Source organism: Phyllostomus discolor, chromosome 1, assembly GCF_004126475.2.
Source record: "Phyllostomus discolor isolate MPI-MPIP mPhyDis1 chromosome 1, mPhyDis1.pri.v3, whole genome shotgun sequence".
In the NCBI taxonomy this organism is placed as follows: domain Eukaryota; kingdom Metazoa; phylum Chordata; class Mammalia; order Chiroptera; family Phyllostomidae; genus Phyllostomus; species Phyllostomus discolor.
The window spans coordinates 74,013,855-74,040,371 of record NC_040903.2 but is presented as its reverse complement, the minus strand read 5'-3'; the positions used below and the strand labels follow the sequence as shown (position 1 = coordinate 74,040,371).

At 40.0% G+C, this 26,517-nt stretch overlaps 1 protein-coding gene across 7 annotated transcripts; it reads right to left on the bottom strand.

Annotated features, from left to right (window-relative positions):
- Positions 1-353: 353 nt before the first annotated feature.
- SEPHS1 (selenophosphate synthetase 1) lies at positions 354-26,517 on the bottom strand. 7 transcript variants are annotated; one of them, XM_036024819.1, is made up of 10 exons: positions 25,578-25,847; positions 23,203-23,472; positions 17,860-17,963; positions 16,369-16,476; positions 15,260-15,414; positions 13,296-13,386; positions 10,927-11,026; positions 5,029-5,241; positions 2,117-2,286; positions 354-806 (listed from the first exon to the last, which is right to left on the bottom strand). In XM_036024819.1, exons 2-10 carry the CDS (start codon positions 23,393-23,395, stop codon positions 774-776), a joined length of 1,167 nt encoding a protein of 388 aa, XP_035880712.1. In that variant the 5' UTR covers positions 23,396-23,472; positions 25,578-25,847; the 3' UTR covers positions 354-773. The 7 variants fall into 7 exon arrangements, with proteins under 7 accessions (XP_035880712.1, XP_028361185.1, XP_028361186.1 ...); XM_028505384.2 differs by lacking the exon at positions 25,578-25,847 and adding an exon at positions 26,385-26,517 and having other exon boundaries at positions 354-2,286; XM_028505385.2 differs by having other exon boundaries at positions 354-2,286; positions 25,578-25,908.

Sequence of the window (26,517 nt, the reverse complement as noted above, 5' to 3'; positions counted from 1 at the left end):
ACCTACTCCCCCTCCCCCACTGATTCTGTCAGTCTGGGGTGGGGCCCAAGACTGCCTTTGACAAGAACAATCACGTGATTCTAAGGCAGGTGAACAGACTCTCCCTTAAAGATCAGGTCTTCCTCCCGGGATCAGATGAATGACACAGACCTCTAAGAACCCAACCTTTTCTCTTTACAAATGTAAATCTTCACAAAGGTGATTTCCTCAAGAGCATAATCCATTTACCTTACTTGCTCTCAGTAGGCCTGCCACCAAGGAAATCATCAGCCTTGAAGATGTGACCTACATTTAAAGTTGTTCAGATTTAATCATCATGAGTATTTTTTTAAAAAATAAAGTTCAACAGTATGTTCATTTCTGAGGTTTCCAACACATTTTATTTTGCAGACCAATGGTTTTTAACTTTTGAGGACCAACATCTGTATAAATCCCTATAGAATGTCCAATTAATTTCAGTTCTGTAGCAGCCTCTCAGGTACCACACACAATCCTTACGGCTTGAGTACCAGTGACACCAGTGACATGTGCCAGACAGGCTGCCCTTGGGGTCCCAAAAGGGGTAGGGGAGTGTCCATAGTAAAGCCTCTTCCAGGGGCTTTCTCTCCTCAGTGGCGGTTTCCTTTGGCAAGAAGTTGATTGGTTCACATGGCTTTATTGCCTGTAAGCGGGAAGCATTCACAAGCTTGCAGTGATGTGGTGCTTTTTCTCTCATGCAGACACTTGAGGGGCCAGTGCACTTGTGCTTAATGACAGGAATCCCTCCAAATCACTTAGTAGTTTACAATATAAGGAGGCCTCTGCTTCTAAGTAACACAGATAAACACCGTTTTAGATTGCCTATTTTTTCTAGAACTACAAAATTTAATTCAAGAAAATATAGGTCCCATGAAAGACTTAAAAGTTTTATAAAACTAAAATCTAGTTTTTCCCCAATAAATTGTACTTTAGCCAAAACCCTCCCAATGCTTCTAAAATAACACTAAAAGGGGCATCTGATTATACAAGAGCAATAAAAAAAATTAAATATTTATTTGAACAAGTTTGAGTTCAAGCTGCAATGTTGGCAATGAAGATTTTTAACATATCACAAAAAGCGTGCACAAAAATGTACTGGCACAAAGGACAAAATAATGCTCAGAATTAGGCTAAGTAGCTGCTGATTTTAAGAAAACAAAAGGCCCGAAATCACTATACAAAATATAAAATGTATTAAGCACTACCATCCACAGAACAGTATTTATTATTGATTCTATTTAAAAATTATTTGTGTAATGATATTGAATTGTAAATGAGTATTATACATGAACCCCCTTTTAGAAGGCAATTCCTTGTTGCACTATAGAACATCTAATTACATTGAAAAAAGTATCCTGTTTTTGCTATTGGTAAACAGTTAATGATATTACTGTAATTAGGAAGGCTACAAAAAAAAAAAAAGAAAGAAAATTTTTTTGTCTTCCAAATGCTTTCCATGCAGATTAAGTTAAGCACTTGCCTTGTTTAACTGAATGCACTATTGGAAAACATCCTGGGTCAGAGATGCTCCTGAATTAGAAGACTAGGTTTTACAAATCAAAGACTCAAAGGAATCATGCAACCCTCTTCCTAATGAGATACCATTTGCCACTTACCAATTCCGTCTGTCCAGAATACCATTCGAGACACTTAGAAAAGATCAGACTGATGATAAATATACATGAAGTGAAAGACACAAACTGCAAGTTGACACTACAACTGGTAATGTCTGTGCTATGTGAAAGCACCTTTAAAAAGAGCCTATGCGGCAAGAGATAAGTGTCTAAAGATTCAAAATGAATCAACAGTATTGGATAACAATATAATTCTCAACTCAGAAGCTGCCTCGAGATTAGGTGCATCTTCAGTTAATGTAACAGGAAAAAAAAGGCAATGGATTTTATTTTATTAATTGCATCCATTCACAAATTGACCTCAGGTCACCAATGTGTAGACACAATGAAATTTTTGTTGTTTATAGTCTTTAATTGAAATGATGATAAAGGAAATAAATCTATTTAAAAACAAAACCAAATAGCTATTTCGGTCTAGATTAAGAGGTGGCACCAGGTGTGGGATTCACATTTTGAGTAGCCACCTGTGGTGCAACTTCGATGATCCGGGGTTTGTCTATGATTCTGGCTGTACGGTTGCCCTTCTCTACGATCCCAATAATCCATGCTTGGTGACCTTCACCATATTTGGGGGACTTTATCTCTGCACAGAACCGAGCTGCTTGTTCACGGGGTAAACAGATTAGAAGGCCTCCTGGCAAAGAAAAAAAGATTACCATTAATTGTGATGTTGTGTGAGCAATTTCTCTATCACTATCTTTCTAAAATACTCCTGGCACAGTTCTATGCTCAATGGAGAACTATCTCAAGCTGCCCTTTCAACTAGGAAGCCTATTCCATTCTGCCTTTATCTATTCCACAGATTAAACTGTAAGTAAGCAGTTTACTGGAAAATATGTGGTAGCTATTTTTTCCAATCTACAGTGAGAGAAATATTTAAAAACAAGAGACGTTTCCCTTTTTAATTCTCTACATGGATTCTTTGTTTTACAAAAATGTTTCCTTTTTTTAATTTAAAAATTAAGATCATGAAAGACTGTACTCCTCTAAGTACCTAGGTTCTCTCATTTGCTCTATCATTATCTTCAGAAAAGTATAGAATCTGTTAAAATAAATTTTCATTGCTGTTTCAGTAGCAAGGGCACAAAATTTTATTTGCAAATAGCAGTAACACAATCAGGAAAAAATCTACTCCCTCATCTTAAAGGGCCCATGCACAGACTTACTCAGACTCACTCCCTGTGAGCTCCAGTGTGGGGGGAGCAGACTGAAAAGCATCAGATATACAGGGAGGAAATGAATGGTCCAGCATCAGGGCGAGAGCTGGGGGACAGCTATCTCTCAGACAGAAGTGCTGGCAGAGGTCACTGTTCCTTTTCTGAGTCATTCCCCATCAAAGCCCACAGGTGGGCACCTTTTCTGAGACTCCATCAACCTTGCTCCACCCTGGTGATCCACTAAGCCACCCAACTTTCAAGCCCACCTAAGCTGTTTCCAGTGGCTTTTCCATATGAATGGCTTGTCTTGGCACACCTTGGTCCATGCTTCAGATTTCCCTAAAATATCTCAAATAAGCAGTATCTGGCTTCAGCAAGCCCTGTACCTCTTGCTAGGTGGCATCAGGCTTGGCACTAACAGCAGCTGGCCTCGGCCCATAGCTTGGCCTCAACTGGGTACCTATAAGTCCAGCACAAGTAGCAGCTATCTGCAGGTGGCTATGTAGTTTATGCTGTGTGACCTCAGAAAGAACATAGGCCGTGGCTGATCCTGCACATGCCAATAGCAATCAAAGCTCAACTACAACAGGAGGGTGTGCACAGCCCACATGAAGGGTGTACCTCAAGTACCCAGTTTGGGTAATGGGGAGGCTGTGTTACTGGACCCTACTGGACACCTACTACATTAGGCCATTCTACCAAGCCCAGGAGATGTAGCAGCTCTACCTAATACACAGAGACAAAGACAGGGAGGCTGCCAAAATGAGAAGACAAAGAAGTATGGCAATAAGCAATCTATCAGATGCAGAGTTCAAAACTCTGGTTATAAGGATGCTCAGTGAACTTAGTGAGGACCTCAACAGCATAAAAAAGATCCAGTCAGAAATAAAGTATATACTTGAAATAAAGAACAATTTACAGGGAAAGAACAGTAGAGTGGATGAAGCTAGGAATCAAGTCAGCAATCTGGAATATGAGGAAGCAAAAAATACCCAATCAGATCAGCAAGAAGAAAAAAGGATCCCTCCCAAATGAGGATAGTGTAAGGAGCATCTGGGACAACTTCAAGCATTCCAATATTTGTATCATGGGGGTGCCAGAGAGAGAAGAGAACTGGAAACCTATCTAAAAAAATAACAAAAAACTTTCTTAACTTGGTGAGGAAATAGACATGCAAGTCCAAGAAGCACAGAGAGTCCCAAACAAGATGAACTCAAGGAGGCCAAGGTTAAAGACAAAGAGAGAATCTGAAAAAAGCAAGAGAAAAGCAGTTACCTACAAGGGAGCTCCAAGAAGACTGTTAGCTGATTTCTCCACAGAAACTTTGCAGGCCAGAAGGGATTGGCAAGAAATATTCAAAGTGACAAAAAGCAAGGACCTACAAGCAAGATTAGTCTACCTAGCAAAGCTATCACTAGATAAGATACCATCATTTTATATCAGATAAAAGAGCTTCCCAGGCAAGAAAAAGCTAAAGGAGTTCATCTCCACCAAACCAGCATTATATTAAATGTTAAAAGGGTCTTAAGAACAAGATAAAAAATATGAATAATAAAGTTGCAACAAATACATACCTATCACAATCGACAAACACGCAAACTGAACAGAAAGAGAATCATAGATACAGAGAATGTTCTGATGGTTGCCAGATGGGGGGCGGGTGTGGAGGAATGGGTGAAAAAGGTGAAGGGATTAAGAAGTACAAAAAGGCAGTTACGGAATAACCATGGGGATGTAAAGTACAGCACAGGGAATACAGTAACCAAAGAACTCATCTATATCACATGCATGGCCCATATAGTGTGGGGATTGCCTGAGGGATTGGGGGCTACTGCATGTAGGAGGACAAAGGGGGAAAAATTGGGACAACTGTAAATGCATAATCAATAAAATATAATTAAAAACTGCTAGGTTTCCAATGAAAATTTAGTGACTTATTTTTCTCCCTTATTTTCCTTCCTCCCATTCTATCACCAAACAGGAAAAACAGTGAACTTAACTAATACTGCTCCACCACACACAGGATGGCAGGAGGCTGGTTACCTACAACAAAATGGGGCTGAGAACTTTTTTTTTTTTTTGCAAAAAAGGCCAAGGTTATCAGCACTGACCTCACACCAAATGGGGTCATGCTTATGTATTCGGCTTCTTCCTTCTCATGGAACTTTCCATTAGCCCTATTAGTTTAATCCTCAGATTTGGGCCCAGGATCCTTATACCTGATGTCTCCGGGCAGGTCCCATGCATGAGGCCAAACATGTTTCCGCAGGCCTTGCTCACAGCAGCCATCTTGGCCAGGACAGGGAGGTTGTGAATGACAAAGGACACCTCGTTCCTCTGTTGCTTGGCCAGGTTCTGCGCGTGACCCAGAATTCCAAAGCCCGTGATGTCAGTGGCAGCGTGGGCATTGAACGTGTGCATGAGTCCTGCAGCTAAGAGAGACCAGAAAAAGAATTTATTATCTGGTGTAATAATTGGAGACTTTCTGAGGGAAAAAAAACCCCACCTTTCCTCAAGTCAAAATCTTAAATATGCTCTGATCTCAAAATTCCTAATTGTCAGGGAGATAGTATTTTGAAATAATGAAAATGTAATTTTTAAAAAATCAACAAAACCCACAGTGAAATTTTCAAAGTGGTTTCTTTCAATTTCAACCACTTAGAACTATCAGCCGCTTCAATTAACAGTAACTTCCCAATAAACTAAAAAATCTGTATAGAAGAATTATGATCACAGTGAAAATTAAACCTGTCTAAACCATCTTAAAATACAAAAACAGGGCTTATAAAGACTGACAAAAATTTAAGGCAATCTTGCTGGAAGTAAAGGTTAATTTCTTAATTTTTAATTAAAAAAATAATACTGTTTATTTTTGGATTAGTTTTAGGTTTACAGAAAATTGAGCGGAAAGTATAGGAAGTTTCCATATGCCCCATTTCTCCTATTTTAATATTTACCACAGTGTGGTACATTTGTTACGTGATACGCCGATAATGATAATTAACTGAAGTTCACAGTTCACACCGGGGTTCACTCTTAATGTCTGTAGGTGTTGACAAATGGTATTCATAACATGCACCCATCATCATATTATTATACAGGTATGTTTCACTGTCCTAAGAATCCTGTGTTCCTCCTGTTCATCTCTCCCCCTTAGGTAACCACTGATGTGGTCACTGTCTCTAGCTTTACCTTTTCCAGAATTTGGAATTATGGTGTTTGGTTTTTTCAGACTGGCTTCTTTCACTTTGTAATATGCATTTAAGGTTCCTCCAGGTCTTTTCATGTCTCGACAGTTCATTTCTGTTAGCTGTCAATAATATTCCATTGTTTGGATGTACCATTTTATTTATCCACTCACTTGCTGAAGGGTGTCATTGCATGCAAGTTTTAACATTTATAAATAATGCTGTGAGAAACATCTTTGTGCAAATTTCTGAGTGGACAGAAGTTTTCAATTCATTTGGGTTAATACTAAGGGAGCACAACTGCTAGATCATGTTAGTATATTTAGTTTTGTAACAAATCACCCAACTGTCTTCCAAAGTGACTGTACCATTTTGCATTCCCACCAGCATGAGAGTTTCTAATGCTCCACATCCCTCTCATCATTTAATGTTGTCAGTGTTTTCATCTTAAACCATTCTAATAGGCATGTAGTTTTGAATAGCATCTTGTTTTAAATTGCCATTCCCTAATAACATATGATGTGGAGCACGTTTCCCTATGATCATTTGTCATCTGTGTATCTTCTTTGGTGTCTTTTCAGACCTTCTGCACATTTTTAAATCGGGTTGCTTTCTCAATGCTGAGTATGAAGAGTTCTCTGTATATTCAGAATACCAGTCCAGTCCTTTGTCAGAATTGTTTTACAAAGACTTTTCTTCTAGTTTGTGGCTTGTCTTCTTATCCTATTGGTGTCTCTCATAGAGTGTGTTTTTTGCATTAATGAAATCCAACTTGTCAATTTTTTCTCTTATGGATAGTACTTTTGCTGTTTTATCTAAAAGACACCACCAAACCAAAGGTCACCTACATCTTCTTCTCTATTATCTTTTAGGAGTTTGGCAGATTTGCATTTTACAGTTAGATCTATAGTCCATTTTGAGTTAATTTTTATGAAAGGTATAAGGCCTGTGTCTATAATGATTTTTCTCCTATGGATGTCTAGTTGTTTTAGCACCATTTGTTGAAAAAATTATCCTTTCTCCATTGAACTGCTTTTGCTCTTTTATCAAGGATCAACTAACTATAATTACGTGGGTCCATTTCTGGACTCTCTCGCCTGTTCCATTGATTTATTTTTCCATTCTTTCACCAATATCACACTGTTTTGATAACTGCAATTTTAACAGCCACTGATGTTTATTACTGAGGTTTACTAAATCAAGGGGGTTAGCATAAAAAAATAGCCAATTTGTAATTCAATCATTTTCCTGCACTTATTAGATATGACTCTTCCATGAAGACCTTTTTAAAAAAGTTATTTGGTTTCCCTCAAAATAAAGTCTGTATAAGAACAGTAAAATATGTGGTTGATTCCCTTTACTTATCTGCAGAACAAGCTGGCACCCTAGCAACTTCCAAAGGTAACCTACACATTTTAATCATTATGATGTCATTGATTTTAGATACCTGATATACTTTAACTAACTCTTTTTTTTAATGCTCACATTGTCTTGCCCCCTTAAATTTGACTGGTGGGAGCCTCTTCAAGTTATGTGAAGTGACATTATCCTATCAGTTGCTGACAGCTCCATTACTTTCAAAGCATGGGAATGGCCCAGGCTTATTATGTTCAGTATTTCCTGTCCCACAGTTGGCACCAGCCATTTCCCCAAGGAGTCTTGGCATTTTTTAGTGGAAAATGGTAATTTTCAGATCAGAATCTTGGCACTAGGAGTTCGTTACTAATGGGTTATCACTGCTTCTAGACCTTTGTGAAAGGCTTAGAAATAAGCATTTTTTGAGAGGGAAAAAATGCTAAGCTTATACTGATAATTCCAAATTCAAGATTAGATTTCTTAGTTTTCATAATTCTTCCCCATGTGGTTTTGCCATTAAGTTGGTATATATTAGACATGTTTTTTAAAAAATGTAGTTAGCAAAAGGTCTTCTTTAAGAAGACAAAAAAACGAATAAAACGGCAATAAATACATATCTATCAAAAACTGAATCTAAAAAACAAAATAAACAAACAAACAGAATAGAAACATAACATAGAGAATGTTTTTGATGGTTGCCAGATTGCAGTGGGGTGGGAGACTGGGGTTGGGTGATGGGCAAAAAAAGTGAAGGGATTAAGAAGTACAAAGTGGTGCAATAGTTACAGAACAGCCATGGGGGTGTAAATTACAGCAAAGGGAATAGAGAAGCTGAAGAATACATGTGTATGAACCATGAACATGAACAGTAGGGGGACGGCCTGAGGGAGTAGGGTGGGGGCTGGGTGGAAGGGGTCAAAGGGGGAAAAATCGGGACAACTGTAATAGCATAAATAAAGTATAATAAAATTGTGGTTTGGATTTGTAAGATGTGCTCCTTATTAAATTTTTTAAACCACAAAAAATGACATAAAACATTCTAAAGTCAAATTTATAAAATAATGAGTGTTCAGAGTGAATCTGCTTTCTCCTTAGTCCCTCTGATATGTAACAATTTTTATTAATGATCTGGTGCCACTGCTTCTTTTTGAAAGTACAATACACATTACTTCATATTCATAAGAATACACAAAATGTACCAAACTGTATACAAGATTCTGACCCTTCCTATTTTTCATTTAATCATATCATAGAGATAGCTCCCCAGTGATATAAATTTCTCATCCCTTTTTATTGTCGTGTATGTGCATACAGACAATAATTCAGTCACCTACGGATGGACATTGGATTGTTTCCTTCTTTTATAATTATAAATAGTGCTTCGATGAATAGCCTTGTACACATCATTTCATATTCTGGCCACTGTACCTTTGAGATGATACGCAGAAGTGGGACTGCTATGTCAAATAAATGTATGCATAATTTTTGCTAGATATGACCAAATACTCCTCCACAAGCATTCTGTCATACTGTATTCCTACCAACAATGTGTAAAAAAAATGATGGAAATCATAAACACTCAAATATAAGCAAAATAATAATCCAAATTTATAAAAACAGGTCCATTACCAATCTCTTTCTATTGTCAAACTACTTAATTTGAAGGATAAAAAGAAAAAAGACTCCTCAAACAGTTGAAGTGTCACAGGAACAGAAACACAAATGAGAAGCCTTGATTTTAAGTGATGAGACACCGGGAGACCAAAGAAATAATTACTATTCACCTGTGGAATATGGCCAAAAACTATTCCTGGAGTGCAGGGAAAAAATATAGAAAAATTGGATCTCAAAATCAATTCTTCAAAGCTAAGTGAAAGGTAAAATAATTATAGTATATCTCTCTGGTAGAACATCTAGCCATTAAAAATTATGTATACTAGAATTATATAATACAGAAAAAAGAATTTAGTAATGTTAAATGAATAAAAGCAGATTGCAAATACATACAAAATGTATGATAACCACGGGTTTAAAACATCCACAATAAAACAACAGTAAATCACAACCACACAGAAAAAAATCCTGGAAGAATAGATAAAAATATTAACAAAAGCTGTTTTTGGGTGCTGGGACTATGGACAATGCTTTTCCCCTCTTTTTTTCATTTTCTAAAAACTTGTCCATAGTAAGTATGATTTTTTTACAACAGAAAAAATACAGACAATAAACAGAAATAGAAAATATATTGAAGAATTTTTTAAATGTAGCATCATTATAAACTGTTGAATAACCACTTCGGGAAACAATCAGCACTATCTAGAAAAGATAAGGCACACTGGCCAGTGTGGTTCAGTTGGTTGAAGTGTTGTCCTGTAAACTAAAGGGTCATGGGTTCAATTCCCAGTCAGGGCACACAGAAGAGGCACCTAATTAATGTTTTTCTTTCACTTCGATGTTTCTCTCCTTCCCTTTCCCCTCTCTCTAAAATCAGTAAGTATGTTCTCATGTGAGGATTTTTTTAATTTTAGAAAATAAATTTAAAAAAGAGGAAAGCTGAGGCAGTAGAGACCTATTAGACATGTACACCTGAAGCCTTGACCAAGGAAGTTTTCAGCAGCAACCCAAATGCCCAACAACAGTAGCCCAGACAAGTAAGTCATGGAGTAGAAAATTATACAGTGGAGAAAATTAATGAAATACAAGTATACACACCAGGGATGATGCTCAGAAACATTAAACAGTGAACAAAACAGCAAGAAAAACATACACAGGTAGAATTCATTAAAAAAAAAACCCAACTAATTTATTTCTTAAGAATGCAAGTCTATGTGATAAAAATTTTAAAAGCGTGAGAATAAACATTAGATACAGAACAATGGTTACCCCTAAGCAGGAATCTAGCACCAGAGTGTGGGAGAAGCACCTCTGGCTTCCAAGGCCACTGTTTCTCATAGGAGACGGTGGGCACATGGGTGTCGTACCGCTGTTCCTTAGGCCCTGCACATATTTATTCCTAGAGAAGCACCTGTGTGGGTTGCTCTACGCAGACAATCTGGAAGCAACCCAGCATTTGGAATGTACACTCCAAGAGGGCAGGGACTTTTGTCTCCTTTGTTCGCTGCAGTGTTCCTAGCACTTGGAAGAGTGCAGGACACACTACAGGTCTCTTTAAACATAAACCGAAGGAGTCAACTTTGTATACTACGTGCTAGTCATTCTTTTTGGTACTTCACTGATGTTTTTCTTTTTAATAATCCTGTGAATAGGATCTTGTTTTCCCCCTTTGGCTGAAAGGAAATATATATAATAAATTCACGCATTTTCTGTTCTCAAACCCAAGTCTGTCTATAACCAGGGATCAACAGAGGAGAGTCTGCAGTTACTGGCCAAATCTGGCCCATGGCCTATTCTTCCGGCTAAGAGTGGTCTTCTTTTACATGTTCAAAGAGTTGTGAAGAAAAAAATTCAAAGCAATTGAGACTGTATGTGGCCTGCAAAGCCTAAGTAGTTCCTATCCTGACCCTGTTGTGAAAACTTGCCGATCCGGCAGCAGGCAGCCTCCCGCCCCAATACCTGTTCTGTTGAGCCTTGCCATATTCATCATCGCCTCCTGGTACGCCAACTCCACATCTTCTTGGGTGACCACTAGTTTAATTTTATTCCATTTTTCAGGCTAATATAGGAACATAGATGAGGGAGAAAAGAAGGAAAAAATGTGATTAATCCTTACTTCTAACCGCTGAAAGAAAAAGCCTATTTTTCTTTAGTCATCCTAAGGGGAATGTCATTTTTCAAATTTTGTACAAAATTGTTTTCTTTTTCCCCCCTGTAACTATTATTTTAGGTGTCTATTAGAAATACCATAGTGGCATTTTTTATGTTTTCAAGCCACACTTCTGTAGTCAAACACTGCAATTTACTAGCTATAAAAGCTAGTGCCCAGGTAATGAAAGGTATGCCAACACTGGGGCAGCTTCCACTCTGTGGTAGGGTGTAAATCACATATGCATAGTTTTAAACGTCTTTTGGTTCATCTCCCCATCTTCCCTATCAAGCTGATGGCTTTATTTTCATATAATTATACTATTACTAACTTTACCTGAATTCTGGATCAAGGCATCTTATGGACAAATGAATGTGAAAGCAACTCGATTGTATATGTGCTGAGGACAGCCGTGGTGACCAACCACAAAGGGTATCATAAAACTAAGAAGAAAAAGGTGTTTCCCTTTTTCTTCAGTCGATCTTCAAAGAAGTTAGCACCATGATTATGGGTTCTTGACATACTGTCATCATGGTCCATTAATGATTATCATCCATGCATTCACTTACTTTTTAACGACACTCAGTAATCTACCACTCAGTGCAGTACCTTAGGTCTATCTAAGACCTATTCCTCCTTATTCCATTTTTCCCCATCTCACCCCAGAGGTAACAACTGTTCTGATACTTGTTTTATACTTGTCATTACTCCCCTGCCTTTAAAAAAAAATAGTGTCCTCATACATACAGGTGCCTAAACAACATACTCTTTGGTTCCTTCTGACTTTTATGAAAAGGGTAATGTACTCTTACAGAATCTTTGAAACTTGCTTTTTTCAATCCTGAGCATTAAAAAAAAATGGTATAAAAGCAAAAGAGGTGTTGAGCTGGGGGTGGGGTAGGGAGGAGAGAAGGATCCCAAACCCCTCATCTTTGATGCCCCTTTACCTCATCTGCTTGTAACTCTCTTGCTGAATTCCTCAGATATGAGCAGTTGTATTGTGAAACAACTCTGTGCATTACTGCCCAGCAATAACCTTCCAGGCAGATTTACAGAGGACTATACTTGGTGGGAAATCTCTCCACCATCACTGGGTGAGAAGGAAAGAATAACTAGACTGTGGCAGCCTCAGAGATTTTTTCTCCTCTGCTATATCAACTGAACATACTTGGTTATGAATAACATAAAATTATTCTTCTTTTTCAACTGTTTATCAGGATTGGTAGTTTCAGATGACAGTTGTAGAAATTAAAAGCATCAAAATATGTGAGATACACCACAAACTGTATTAATATTTGAGTTGTTATGACAATGGGAAAAATCTTAAATAAAAAGTATGATTATAGCTCGGTGGAAAAGTGACTCAGGATAAATATCTATCTATTCCAGATGCTCTCTCTACAAGATAATTATTCATCAAAATGTCCTAAGTTACTAATTAGTTTGAAAAGAGAAAACAACCAAACAAAAACAACCAAAAACCTCATTACTAAAATAATTTAAATTGTCAGTAACCCTGGTCTTATTTATATCCCAAGCACCAAACTTTCCACACATTCTCTTCCGTATTATTTTTTTTCTTTTTGTTAAATTTATTGGGGTGACACTGGTTAACAAAATTACACAGCTTTCAAGTACATAATTCTATAACACATCATCTGTCTTCTATATTATTTTTTAGTGATGTTTAAGATATGAAAGATAAAGCTATCTCAGCACCAAATAAACCAAGCTCACTGCCTTGCAAATTCTCTGTACGAGCTTCTTTGAAGCCCCAAGCTGGGGTTTACCTCCTTTAAGTATTCAGTACCTAGAACTCTTATTTAATAGAAGAGTAAGGACAATTTGTATATTTCTATAAGGGCGTGACTGATACTAAACTCCCTGGTAGTGAAGCTAAAGAGGCTCATTTTTAGAAGACAACCTGATGACATTTAGAAGATCTAGACCTGAAACATATTAAAGCATGTCCAAGGGGGAGGGTTTCCTATATGGGCAAGAGGTGACACTTACTTCAGGAGCAGATGTATCTTTTAGTAAAGTAAAAGCACACTCCCTGCACTAGCATACTGAAGAGATTAGTTGACCTGAATGAAATGAATGCCCTTTTCTCCAAATGCCACAATCCTGTAAACTTTTGTTCAGTTCCTCCTCCCCCACTGCAGGCAGGGTCACTCACAATATCCAGCCACTGGTGCACTGCCACCGCCACTTGAGTCCCTAGGGGCTTGGTCAGAACAAGCACGTCCCCAGGTACAGCATTATCCGGCCTGAAAAAAAGAACAAGGGAAGGGCATAGGTCAAATTAACCAAGGAGGTAAATTCATCCACAGTTTAATAGGAGAAAGAAAAGTCTGGTAAAAACATTGCCTTTGCAAACACATTTAAGCCGCCACCACCACCACGTGTTAGAGCCTTGCAACTTGCTACTGAGGCTACTACTGTAACAAAAACACTAAAAGAGAATATAAGAGTCTACCAACTACCTACCAGATCCAGCCCCCCAATAAAATGTATAAAGCAGCGAATCACTTAGCCTTCAAAGGCAAAGGCCTGCTCAGGCCTTGATCTGGCCATGCTCATGTGTAATTTTCAATATAGACCCAACCATGCTCTGAGGCAGCAAGACTTCTGAAACAAAGATTGATTCTTAGGCTATGCGATTGGCTCAAATCTGTGGGTCTAATGTTTTGGTGATTGATTCAGATTCAAGTTTCAAACTCAGACCAACCAAGAGACCTTAAGTTTCCTACTTGGGACTCAGATTACTGACGACTGGTAGGAGTGGTTGCCTTTAGGAAGAAAAACTGGAGATGCGGATGAGTGAGAGACTACACTGTAGAGTGTTTTATACCTTTCAAATTCTGAGCCACGTCAACACAGTGCCTATCAGTATCTAGTCATAAAACCAGAGAAACAAATCGAATTTGTACTTCCTTCAGAAAATAGAGCACGGTGGCTTTTCTTCACAATGCATGAAACATGGGAAGTGGCAACTTGTGCCAATAGAAAAACTTCTCCAAAGATCTAGGAATGGCTAAAAAATAAACCCACATTAAATGATGCTCGGTATCATTAGTGATCAGGCAAATGCAAATCAAACCAGTTAGATATCACTTCAACCCACTCACATGGCTATTATCAAAAACATAAAATAAAGTAAAATAAAAATAGTAACAAATGCTGGAGAGGATGTGAGACACTGGAATCCTTCTACATTGCTGTTGGGAACCAGTTTGAGGGATACTCAAGTTAAAGTTGCCACATGACCCAGTAATTCTCAGGCATATATACCCAAGAGAATCAAAACATTATGTCCACATAAAAACTTGTATATGCATATTCATAGCAGCATCATTCATAATAACACAAAAATCTATCACCTGTGACTAAACTGTGGTATGTCCACACAATGGAACATTATCAGCCATAAAAAGGAATGAAGTACTGATACATGCTACAACATGGATGAACCTTCAGAGCATTATACTAAGTAAAAGAAGCCAGACACAAAACATCACATATTGTATGATTCCATCCATATGAATGTCTAGAATAGACAAATCCAGAGACAGAAAGCAGATTAGTGGTTTCCAGAGGATGGAGGAAGGAGGGAATTAGGAATAACTGCTTAGTGGATAAAGGGCTTCTTTTTTTGCAGGGGCGGGGGTGGGGGAGGGTGATTGGAATATTCTGGAATTGGATAATAATAATGGCTGTACAACCTTGTGAATATAAAAAATTGAATTATATACTTTAAAATGCTAGATTTTATATTGTGTAAAATTTTGTTATATGAATTATACTTCAATAAAAATATTAAAAATTTAAAAAACAAGAACAAAGTACTGATAGATCTTGCAAAAGGGATGAACCTTAAAAATATTATGCTAACATTATATAAAGTGAAAGAAACCAGGATAGGGCATGACAGTCAAGGGGGACATGGTTCCTTGTTGGGTTGATGAAAACATTCTAAAACTGACTCTGGGGATGGATGCAAAACTCTGTGATTACTAAAGGACCATTGAACTATATACTTTAAATGGGTGGATTTTATAGTATGCAAATTCTATCTCGATGAGTCTATCTTAAGAAAAGAAAGAGAACCAGGCCAGGTGACATGGAACAAAACCAACTTACATGATAAATTCATTGGGCTGGCAGACAGTTGTAGCCACTCCTCCCAAAACAATCCAGGGGTTTAACACTGTTTGGCCGCCCGTTACAGACGTTCCTGCCTCCTCTGCTGCATCTTTAAAACCCTGTATAATTAGGGGCATCACTTTATCCCTTTCCTAGGGTTTAAAAGGACACAAATTAAAAGTCATGTAATTCAGTACAAAACCAAGAAAAGAGAGTCTACACTTGTAGTTACAAAGAGAATTGTAAAACCCTAAAGAAGTCCTGAAAGTTTACAGACTGGACAGGGAGTAGTAAGAAAGAAGGACGGAATAGTTTACACTGTAGCCATTTCATCAAAAGCTGGAAGATATTCTAGATTACAATGAGAATGAAGCCCAGACAACAGAGAAGGAAAAAATGGAATGTGACTGGGTACACAGGGCTCTCCAAAACCTGAGCCAGCTCTTTAAATGGTCCTTAAGAACTCCAAGACTCATTTAATATGCACCCTCCACCCTCCCCAGACAACTGTGTGCGAGCGATGGCCCAACTACACATCTGTGCAGGAGAAAAGGGCCTAATGAAAACTCTTGTTTCTATGAGGCAGGGGAAACTTCTTTTAGGGGACAAACACCAGTACCTTTCAAAAATAATCTAAATGGGAATTCATCTCTGGGTCGGAGAACAGGTAGAGATAGCAAGGTTACAGACATTGCCAGGTAAGCACGGGAACACACGTGACACCCCAGCCCCATCACTGCCTACATCAGTGACCAATCAGCAACCAAAGAGGAGGGTGACTGTCCCCAGGGGGTGCCGCACACCATGGGTCTGTAAGGCTGGTCCAGTCCACAGGCCTGGTGTGGAAGTGGCCTAGACTTTAAAACAAACATAAATGTCTTGGCTTTGGTCTACCCAGAAGAAAGGCAAGCAGGCAGTGGTAATGAAATGTGAATAGGCCAGGCTATTTTAATTCACTAATAGCTGCCAAAAAGTAGAGAATATGATGAAATACGGAAGTCATGCAACCTGGGTTCCTTACTTTACAGATGGGAAAAGAAAGGTGACCAGTCCAGTGAAGTGACCAAGACAACAGACAGTAAGCAGCTGGTCCATCTCCTACTTACTCTGTCAGTCATTTTATTACTGATTCCCAGGAGCATCAGCATATTGTCACATTCTGTGACCCCCATTGCATAGAGGTCACTGAGGACATTGGCACATGCTATTCTGCCCTGGAAGAGAACACAGACATGAGAGAGGACAAGAGGGGGACTTTCCATATGTGGAAACAAAGAGTGAGTCTACAGAGTAACTCCCAAGAGAACCCAGGGACTTTCCAGGGATGGCAGCTGCTGGGATGGGGTGCTGTTTCTGTGATTTACAGACTGGTTACCTTGCCTTAATCACAGAATCGCTAGGCCACTCACTCTTTCTAAGTCATCTTTCTTCTGAAATAAGGATAAAAAACTCCCAAACATTAGAATTTTCAGGGTTTTTTTTTGCTTGTTTAGGTTTTTTCAATGATTTTCTGGCAGACTGGCAGTTACCTTTAACAGCCTTCTGTGACTCAGTTTCAACAGTAACAAGGCAACAAGTGGTTTGCAACTTGGGTGCCAAGTGCTGGTTAGGGTAGCAGCAACCTACTGCCCCTTTTGTTCTGGCTTCTCTCATATGCTTTTAAGAAATGCTAGGAAAAGGATGAATTCCTGTTCTAGCTACCTCTGCCACCTGCTCAGGTGGGACACCTAGGGTGTGGCTAACCTCAGTCTCTCAGGAATACTACTCTAGAGGAGAAAACAGATGGATGTGTGGAGAGAAAACAGGTTTCTAACCTGTGTGCTTGTCACTGGCACCTGAGAGGTGAACACCCCACCCTCACCCCCATTTGGCTGCCTCATGGCCCAAGTCCCTATGTGTGCAGCTTGATCCCAGAGCCCTTGGCACACAGGAAGGACCTCTGGTATTTCCTAAGGATAGGATGTTCCCAATCTCCTCATCGGTTCCTCTCGGCTGGTAGGATGGACAGTTAAAGCCGAGTAGATCAAAGGGCTGCTGGTTGCAACCATGCAATGAACATTTGGGAAATATATCCAAGCCGGGCATGATCAGTAGCTAGGAACTTTAATCCAGCAGTTCAGACACATCTTCTACACAATGAGTCTATAACACAGTGGGGATTAAGGGAGTGGCCAGAATCAGAATAAATGGTCAAGAAGTTAAATTGTGGTGAGCTCTATTCTGGAAGGAAACATCTAGTATCAGACTTATTACAGGGTATCATAATATCTCTGGCCTGAAACACAGGAGTGAGGAGTTTACAAATATCAAAGAAAATAACTACAAACACACCAGTCAACAGACACTGTCAGTAGACAGCAGGTGTTCTGGCACAAAAGCAGCAGAGGGACTTCTGCCTAACTGCTCATGTGCAGTACCAAGCATGAGAAGGAAATAGATCGCATGACTGCAATTGCAGGAGTCAGGTCAGTGGTGAGATAAGGATGATTTGGATATAACAAAAACAAGAAAACACATGCACATATAAAAGCACAACCACAACCCAGAACCAAACAAATGGCAGTTCCAGATGTAAAAACATATTAGGTCCAACTTACCATCATGTAAGGGTCATCAACGATAGGATAAATGTAATCTGTGGTTTGCACCAAGGAAAGACCACCATGCCTCAAAGGAATGACACAAGTATCCATTCCAATCCCTGCAAAGATGGAAGTCATCATCATCCACAAATCAACAGGAAAGGCCATTTCATCTTATGCCATCAGTGTTCTGCACAGGAGTGTTCTCCATGAGATACTTATGGAACAATGCATGCTGCCAGGATAGCAATGTGTTTCCTATCAAGAAGCATAACTGAAATAAATGTAAAACATAACTAGCTGGAGATAGAAAATTTGTTAGTCACAAAGACTCAAGCTCAGCATGGTATAATTTTAGCCCTTCACGATGCCTTGAATAGACACTTCTCTTTGTATAGTGTATCATGGGACTGGCACCATATAGAATTCCTTTAAAGATAATAATAGCATAAATGGAACTTGGGGTGTCTTATCTATAGTTTATTTGAATTTATCTTCAGGCATTATTCTGTTTTCCCAACAGAAAATTTGTAAAATATTTTACACACATAAAATGTTATTACTTCCACATTTTAGTCTATAATGAAAATAACAAATTAGGGAAAAAGAGGAGGGCAAAAACAGAACAGGAATTCATCATTTCCAACCAAGCAAGTACACAAACACTGTGGTATCTAAAAGCACTGTTTCTTAAGAGAACACCTTAAAATTCCATGTTATTCCCCTTGTAAAAACATGTCACTTTTACTCACTTATAATATGAAGGGGAAAAATGTGCTAAATAAGCCCGTTGCAAATATTTCAATTTATTAGAATTGTTGTTAAACATTTAGAAAAATACAGTCATACCTGGATACTTGCTGGCTTAAGAACTCATCAAACCTGCCCTGGCTGGCGTAGCTCAATGGATGGAGCACGGGCTGGGAACCAAAGTGTCCCAGGTTCGATTCCCAGCCAGGGTACATTCCTGGGTGGCAGGCCATAATCGCACATTGATGTGTCTGTGTCTGTCTGTCTGTCTGTTTGTCTCTCTCTCTCTCCCCCCCCTTCCCTCCCTAAAAATAAATAAATAAAATCTTAAAAAAAATGAATGGGAAATAATGAACTTCAGTTTAAAAAAAAAAAAAGAACTCATCAAACCCTGTACTAGTTGTATATTGACAAGAAAAAATGTCTCAGCACTCATCACTTGCTCAGGACTCATTACACTCATACAGTTGTATGAGTCACAATGCCACCCCGAAAGAGAAAATGCTTCATCGTTCATGGTTTCCACACTCCTTATGAGTTCCGGAACGAATTAAAAATGAGTAGCACCAAGGTACCACTGTTTAGACAACTAATAGGCTAATTAGGTATACTTCTCTTTTCCTGAAATTAGTTTAGAAACCATCAAAACCAACTCCTATAAATTATACTTCTTTAAAAACCACCTGTAATGCAGGTAACTTCACAAAATCCAATTGGCCTTCCCACCAAGTAGGCTGAGTAGAGTGCTTTCCTATGCCTGTCTCAAAAGGATGTCACCTGCCCTCTGACTTCACCTGTGCAAGTCCATCGGCCACAGGCAGAGAAAAAGGCAGGATGAAGTACAAAAAGAAGCAAGGGGGATGCTACCTTCTCAATTCAGAACTCCAAAGGAAACAAAGATAAATCATACCAAATTACATGAAACAAAGACCTTGTGTACCTTTCATATTTTGCATAAGTAAAATGCTGAGGCACAACTATTTCAGCACCACAGATGTGACATACCCAATAGAGGCCGGGGAATGGGGCACCTTATTTTCCCAGGTCTATTATTACACTAATGCAAAAAATAAAATCAAGTTTAATAAAAAGTCACAGATTCTGTGAAGACAGGCTGATTTCTTTTTACTGTACTAGATGGCAACTCTTGGTGGAAGATCCAGTTAGGGAACAGAGAGTTTAGTTTCAGAATGGCAAGTCTTGCAAATCTGTGACAATGGAATCCACTTTACCAGTGATCAGTTTCATGTGTATTAGCTGAGTGAACATGCAGACTCAGAAATTTCACTTAACAATTGTTCTTTAGCATTTAAGTTGAAATAGAACAAGAACCACATTTATCTCATATTGATTCTCCATAAATTGATCATTCTAACTGGTCATTCTGAGTGTATGACTATTCACTTTGGAATTGAGATAGTTTTTGTTTTGTTTGTTTTCATATAAAGGACTGCAGAAAGACACACTAAAAAAATCACTGAATGTTAGCTTTAAATGTTTCTAATTTGGGTATTCTTAAACTTGAATTACATATATTTGTAAAGCATTTAATTTTTACTTATACCTACTATCAGAGCATTTTAACCGATGACTCTTGAGCATGTTCCTAGGGCTGAAAAGCAGCTCACATTATCCTTATTTCCTCTTTCACAAGCCACTGGCTACACGTGGTACATGTGAAATGTTTATTCCTGATAGAGATGCATGGTGAGTGTAAAATACACACCAGATTTTACATACTAGTATCAAAAAACCCAAACTTCATGTTTTATATGAATTGTTGAAATAATATTTTCTATTGTTAAATGAAACATAATTAACTTTACCTAATTTTTTTTAAATGTGACTATTAGAAAATTTAAAATTACACATATGGCTTACATTTCTTTTGGACAGCATTGGTCCATAGCAATTGGTTTACAAATCACCTACCGAATTTCAAGGAAGAGAGTGTGAGCCTGAGACGAGCCAAGGGCCTGGAAAAACTAGCGTATCAGGATGAGAGAGGGACAATCCAGATAGAGGTCAAGTGGGCACAAAGGGAGATGTCAGAGAGTGAAGGAAGCCTCAAGTACCAATCTGAGCAATGGGGAATTCTAGAAGGTTTTCAGGAAGACTGAAACCATCCATCAAGAAAACCCAAATCGTCATACCATCACCACTGCCAGGAACTATGAACGCTTGACAGCTCTGAAGTATCAGGCAACAGATGTACCAAGTTCTTAGATACACTTACTTTAACATTTGTTTTAGTTAGAATACATTTAATATCTGTACATTTAACAACTGTTATGGTTCGTCCCTCAATTAATAGCATCTTAGAATCCAGGAAATATGACATTCTTTTAGAAAAAAAATTAAAAACATAAGCACATCTGTGTGTATAAACTGAGACATTCTTACACATACATGTGTATTTATACACACAGTGCATATACATACAATAGTTTCTGGTATCGCAATTTACAAAGTATTATTATACCATTGCATAAATCAGGAAACTGAGGCTCAGGAGGGTTAAGAATGTGCACAGTAGCATTAGTGACATGTAAGTGACTGTCAGGATATGACTCTAGATCTGATTCCAAAGTCAAGTCATACCATCAAGACATAACACTTCTGTACATAGTTTTAATACCATGCTTTCTTCAGTGTCTATTTGCTTGTAATCTGGGATCTGTGGCTACCTCTAGTGAATACCATGAAGGCAAATGCCATGGATGTGCATTTTTCTGGAAAAGGGAGACAACTTTCATTTACTTCTCCAAAACCATGTGTGACCAGAATCCATTGCCTTTATGTTTATATCTGCTTTTCCCTGCCTCTTCCCTTGCTGTTGACATCTGTCCCCTTTTGCCACTGCTAACAATTAGAGGTGATGCAGCTCCTCTCCCCACTCTGAATTCGCTTGGACTTAGAAACCAGATGACTGAAGGCAGAGGAACTGGAAGACATGGATTCCAGGTCTTGGCCCTGGCGAAGTGTCATGGTGCTGCTAGAAGGAGCAAATGATCCTACCCATTACCAAAGCGCTTACCAGTGCATGGCATGCCCAAGTACTCAAAAAGGTCAACCGGGGGAAGTTCTAAAGAGGTATTCATAAGGTTTTTATTGCATTGTTTTGCCCCATTCAGTAGCTTGTTTTTCTTGACAAAGCTATTGAAGAGCTTTTTCAGTATACAGATGCTTCTTAACGTTCCTAAGTCAAAAATACATTTAATACATCTAACCTACCAGACATCACAGCTTAGCCCAGCCTACTTTAAATGTGCTCAGAACACTTATATTAGCTATACTTGGGAAAATCATCTAACACAATGAATATATGAACTGACAGAGTATCAGTTGTATCCCTGGTGATTTCCTGGCTGACTGGGACTGCAGCTCATTGCCCAGCATCACAAGAGAGCATCAACCCGCATATCACTAGCCCAGGAGAAAACTGGAATTCAAAATTCCAGGTACAGTTTTTACTGAATGCATACTGCTTCATACCATCATCAAGTCAAAAAATCATGAATTGAACCATCATAAATTGGGAACCATCTGTATTTTTATTTGTTGACATGCTGATATCCAACCCAACTCATTCATGTGGTATTTCTCCACACTCACACATCAGCTAGGTGAGGCTACTTCAGATTGAGTTCCTGGGAGTCCTAAGGCCCCTAGAGTGTGGACTGTGAGCTTTCCTCTCTCCCAATCAAAGCAACTCTGCTTTTATCTGCCTTATGTATCAGGGAAGAAAGGAGTACCCTGGGTTCAAAACCAAGGTTGTATTCATAATAAAATAATGGGTGAAAATAAATAAGAATCTTATGAAAGAAAGCTGATCAAGTCACACATGGTAACTACAAAACATCCAAATTCCTAGAATACCCACCAAACATTCAAACCACAAAATGATCAGTCTTGCATCACATACTGTCAAACCACACAATAAAAGCTAACAAGATCCCAATAGCCTAGAATTTCTTCCTGAGCTCTATGTTTGGGAAAAGGCAAACCACCAGGAATTCATCAGGAATTCAGTAAAGAAAAAAGTATGGCTCTCAATTCCAGATGACATCTGGGGGCAACCACCATTTCAGTCCAGTCTTCTCCCCTTCTGTGTCTGGTATATTCTTCTTCCTCCCCAAAGGAACTTTTCAAACAATGCATATTTAGGAGAAACACCCAAGTCTCACCACTCCCAACCTGATCACTGCTCTCAGTGTACTGCACACTGGTGCTTAAGCACCACCTTTCCTAAGGTGATAGAGGGAATGCAAGCATTTTAAGGAAATGTTTAGGATAAAGGCATAAAGGAGTTTCTGCTTAATCCTCAGCTAACAAGAAAAATCGATATAAAAATGGTTTTACCATAATATAACTGTCTCAATCGTGTACTTAATAGTTTATAAATGGTTACAGCACATTTCTTGATGCTTCTCAAGCACTTCCTCCTCCAGACAAATTACAATAATGTAGTAAGCTACCATTGCTTTGTCCTTCGAATCTTTCTTACAAAAATTTTGTTTAAAGGCAACATGGTTTTTGACTCTTTGACTACACTGCAGCCAAGATATTTTACGCAGGGAAATATAAGAGAAACAATGGTTCACATACCAAGCCTTGGCATAACTGCTCCCAGAAACTGTTCATCTTCTTGGAAGTGGTTCTCTTGTAAGGATTCCAACAATTTCTGCAGGACATCTTGGGGCACTTTGCAGCCAGTACCCTTCAGTTCTGTGAATCTGGTTAGCCGGAAGCTCTTGTCCAATTCATAACTTTCCGGGTTAAAGGACTCCCGTGTAGACATGGTTCTTGGGTGTACACACCTCACAGCTGGGCTCCTCCCCTTTCTCTCCTAGTCTGCTGGTTTCTTTACAGATCAACCTGAGTATCACCAAACACAAACACCATCAAAAGATTTCTCACTAGTGCCCTGAGTGGTATGGCTCAGTGGATTGGGCATTATCCCACAAACCAAAAGGTTGCCAGTTCAATTCTCCATCAGGGCACATGCCTGGGTTGTGGGGCGTGTGAGGGGCAATGAATTGATATTTCTCTCCTTCTCTTCCCCTTTAAAAATAAGTAAAACCTTAAAAAAAGAAAAAGATTTCTCACTAGTACCTACGAAAAAGCAAGTGAATACATGAAAGTGAAAAGTAAATGTGAAGAGGACTGAAGTCAGTAAGTCTACTGGAAAATGATGATTTGGGGCCATTATAGTTCAGTCAGTGATACATAAGCCAAAGAAGTCATTTTAAAGTGACTGTACCATCATAGGCATCCTCTAGGTAAGATCCAATGTTTGTGTTGTTGTAAATGTGGCTCTGAGGGGTAGCCAGACCTCCTCTGAAGAAGGAACTATGGGCCGACTGGTTTACATGACACAGTGCCATCTTGAAAAGTAAATCACAAAGGTTCTTCTAGTGTGAAGCGTTATGAAAAAATGTCTAGTCACTTCATCTGTCAACTCAGAAGCATTGTGATTTAGAAATTAGATGCTTGTTAAAGTGGCTTTTCTGGATATCTTTGTTATCTCACATAGAAAAATAAAACACCTATGGGATACTCTGCAGGAAATAAATGTTGAAAAGGCATTTGGTGAAACTCTTCATGATGTTAAATTCAATTTTAGAAAAATGTTTTTACTGAGCCAGAAGTACACAACACAACCTAAAACTAATAGGTCATCTCACTAAAGTACACAATTTGAAAACTGGAACTGCTGTTTAACAGTCAAGTACATTTTCTTCACGATAGCGGTGTCAAGTTCTCTGTTACTGCAGTGCTAGTTCCTAGAAAGCACACATCTGCTCAGCAAACTAGTACACACACATCACTGACAAAACATGCTACTGTTCATTTCTGTTTCACCACAGAACTAAAATGATAAATTAAGCTGTACTAAATCAGTAGCTTTATAGTACTTGGTAGCAATGGGACAAGTACTTCCGAGTTCCAAACCTTTGGGGCTAAACCAAAAACTCACCATGTGCTCCCAGGGTTTACAAACCTCCACACTGTATTCTAATGGACATAGAATTACAGACACCCCAAGTTTTAGGGTCAGTTTCCCTTATAAAATGTATGCTCAAGAACATAATTCCCAATTATAGAGTTTTCGATCCTTGTGTAGGACATCACTCAAATAAATCTCACAAAGCCAGAGTCTGGGCCGTAATCCAAGCCGTCTTTACGAAAACATGTTGGGGTGAGCAATGATTTCTGTGTGAAAGCTGCAACGGTGCAACATTCCAAGAAAACAACCTGTCCAAATGGACGGCAGCAAAAGAGCAAAAAGCAAGTGACCGCTATGGGAATTTTTGAAGCCACTGGAGAGTTAGTAAAGTCCTATAGGACGTTGACTTGGAGGAGTTTGGAACAAAAGCAAAAGTCCTTTCCTCTCAAAGTCTCATTTAACTCAGCCTCACTCCTACCAGGAAACAAACAAAAACACCTCACTAGGCATCAAGTTCTTTTCCTCCTCTAATCCCTATCCCCCCCCCCCCCCAAAAAAGGCAGGAGGGGAATCTATGGGACTAACTTCCTTTTAAACATCACTTATATCTTCACAAATTTTTAAAGGGAATAATAAAGTTTAAAACACCTCAAACCAAGAAGGCACTCAAGAGTTGTAAAATTCCAAATGGAACAAGGGACACGAATCACACATTCACAGGCTAACATTAAAGAGTTAAATTCTTACATTTTGGGAGGGAAATGAGGAAGGGGGTCTGTTTGGGAGAAAGAGCAATTAACGTGGGGAAGAGGGGGCGAAGGAATGTGCATAATAAGGGGCTGTCATCTCCAACCCAAAAGCCGCCAGTTTACACCTTTAAAACAATTACATGAATATTTAAAGATAACGGTTAACCCTTTCCTTTCCCAGTCACGTTTAATTTTCTCTCAAAGAGATGGCAAAGAGTGCCGCACGGCTAGGGGAGCACAGTAAGTGGCGGTGGAAGAGGGTGCAGCCCCGGCTCGATACCTACCTACCCAAATCCCCTAAGCCCAGGACATCAACAATGGAGGGGACACGGCGACGTGGGCGCAGCGACCAGGCGCTCGCCATGAAGCACACGTCGAAGTCACCAGAGCATGGGGCACGGAACTGCGGGACACCTTAAAGCTTTGGCTGCCGCCTTTAAAGGCCAATCGGGCCTGGGCTCTTTGTGTACCGCGGAGGGCTGGCCGCGGCCTGGGGAGGCAGCGCGGCGCCACAGGACCGGCCATGCCCGCCCGACCGCCCGCTCGTCCTCCCAAGCAGCGGCAGGGGGAACCGCGCGCGGCCCAGTGGCCGCAGCGGGGCGAGTGCGGCAGGACCCCGGCTCGCTGGTCGGCCCGGGGGTCGGAGGGCGCACGCAGCAGACGAGGCCGGGGGAGGGGGGGGGGCGGATGGCGGGAAGGCGCTGGGCCAAAGGGACCGGCCTGGGTTCTCCGCCGCACGCGCCCGCTGGCCGCCGCCGCCGCCACACAAAAATGTCGGCGGGCGAAAAAATTAACCCCTACGTCGCCGCCGCCGCCCTCCCCCTCCACTCCTCCCCCGCCCTCTCTCCCTCCCTCCTTCCCCGGCCCCGCGCGGCGGCGGCGGCGGCGCGGGCGGTGCTTCTTTTTTAAAGCGGCCCCACCAAGCCCTGGCTCGGCCCCTCTGCAGGCAGTGCTGGTGCGCGCCGGCCGTGCGCAACTCCCGGCAGCCCGGGCGGCCGGGAGGGGGATCCGCACTGCCGCCCGGGGCCTGCGGACGAATATTCCCCTTTAAGCCTGGTGTCGCGCCCCCCCTCCCCAAGCCGGGCGCTTACCGGTTCGCTTTGCGCCCTCCGCCTCCTCCCGAAAACGGGCCGCCGCCGCTCCCACAATGCACCGGGCGCGCCGGGCTCCCTTAAGCGTCGCCTGAATAAAAATGCCGCTCCCGGCGGCGCGGAGGGCGGGAGG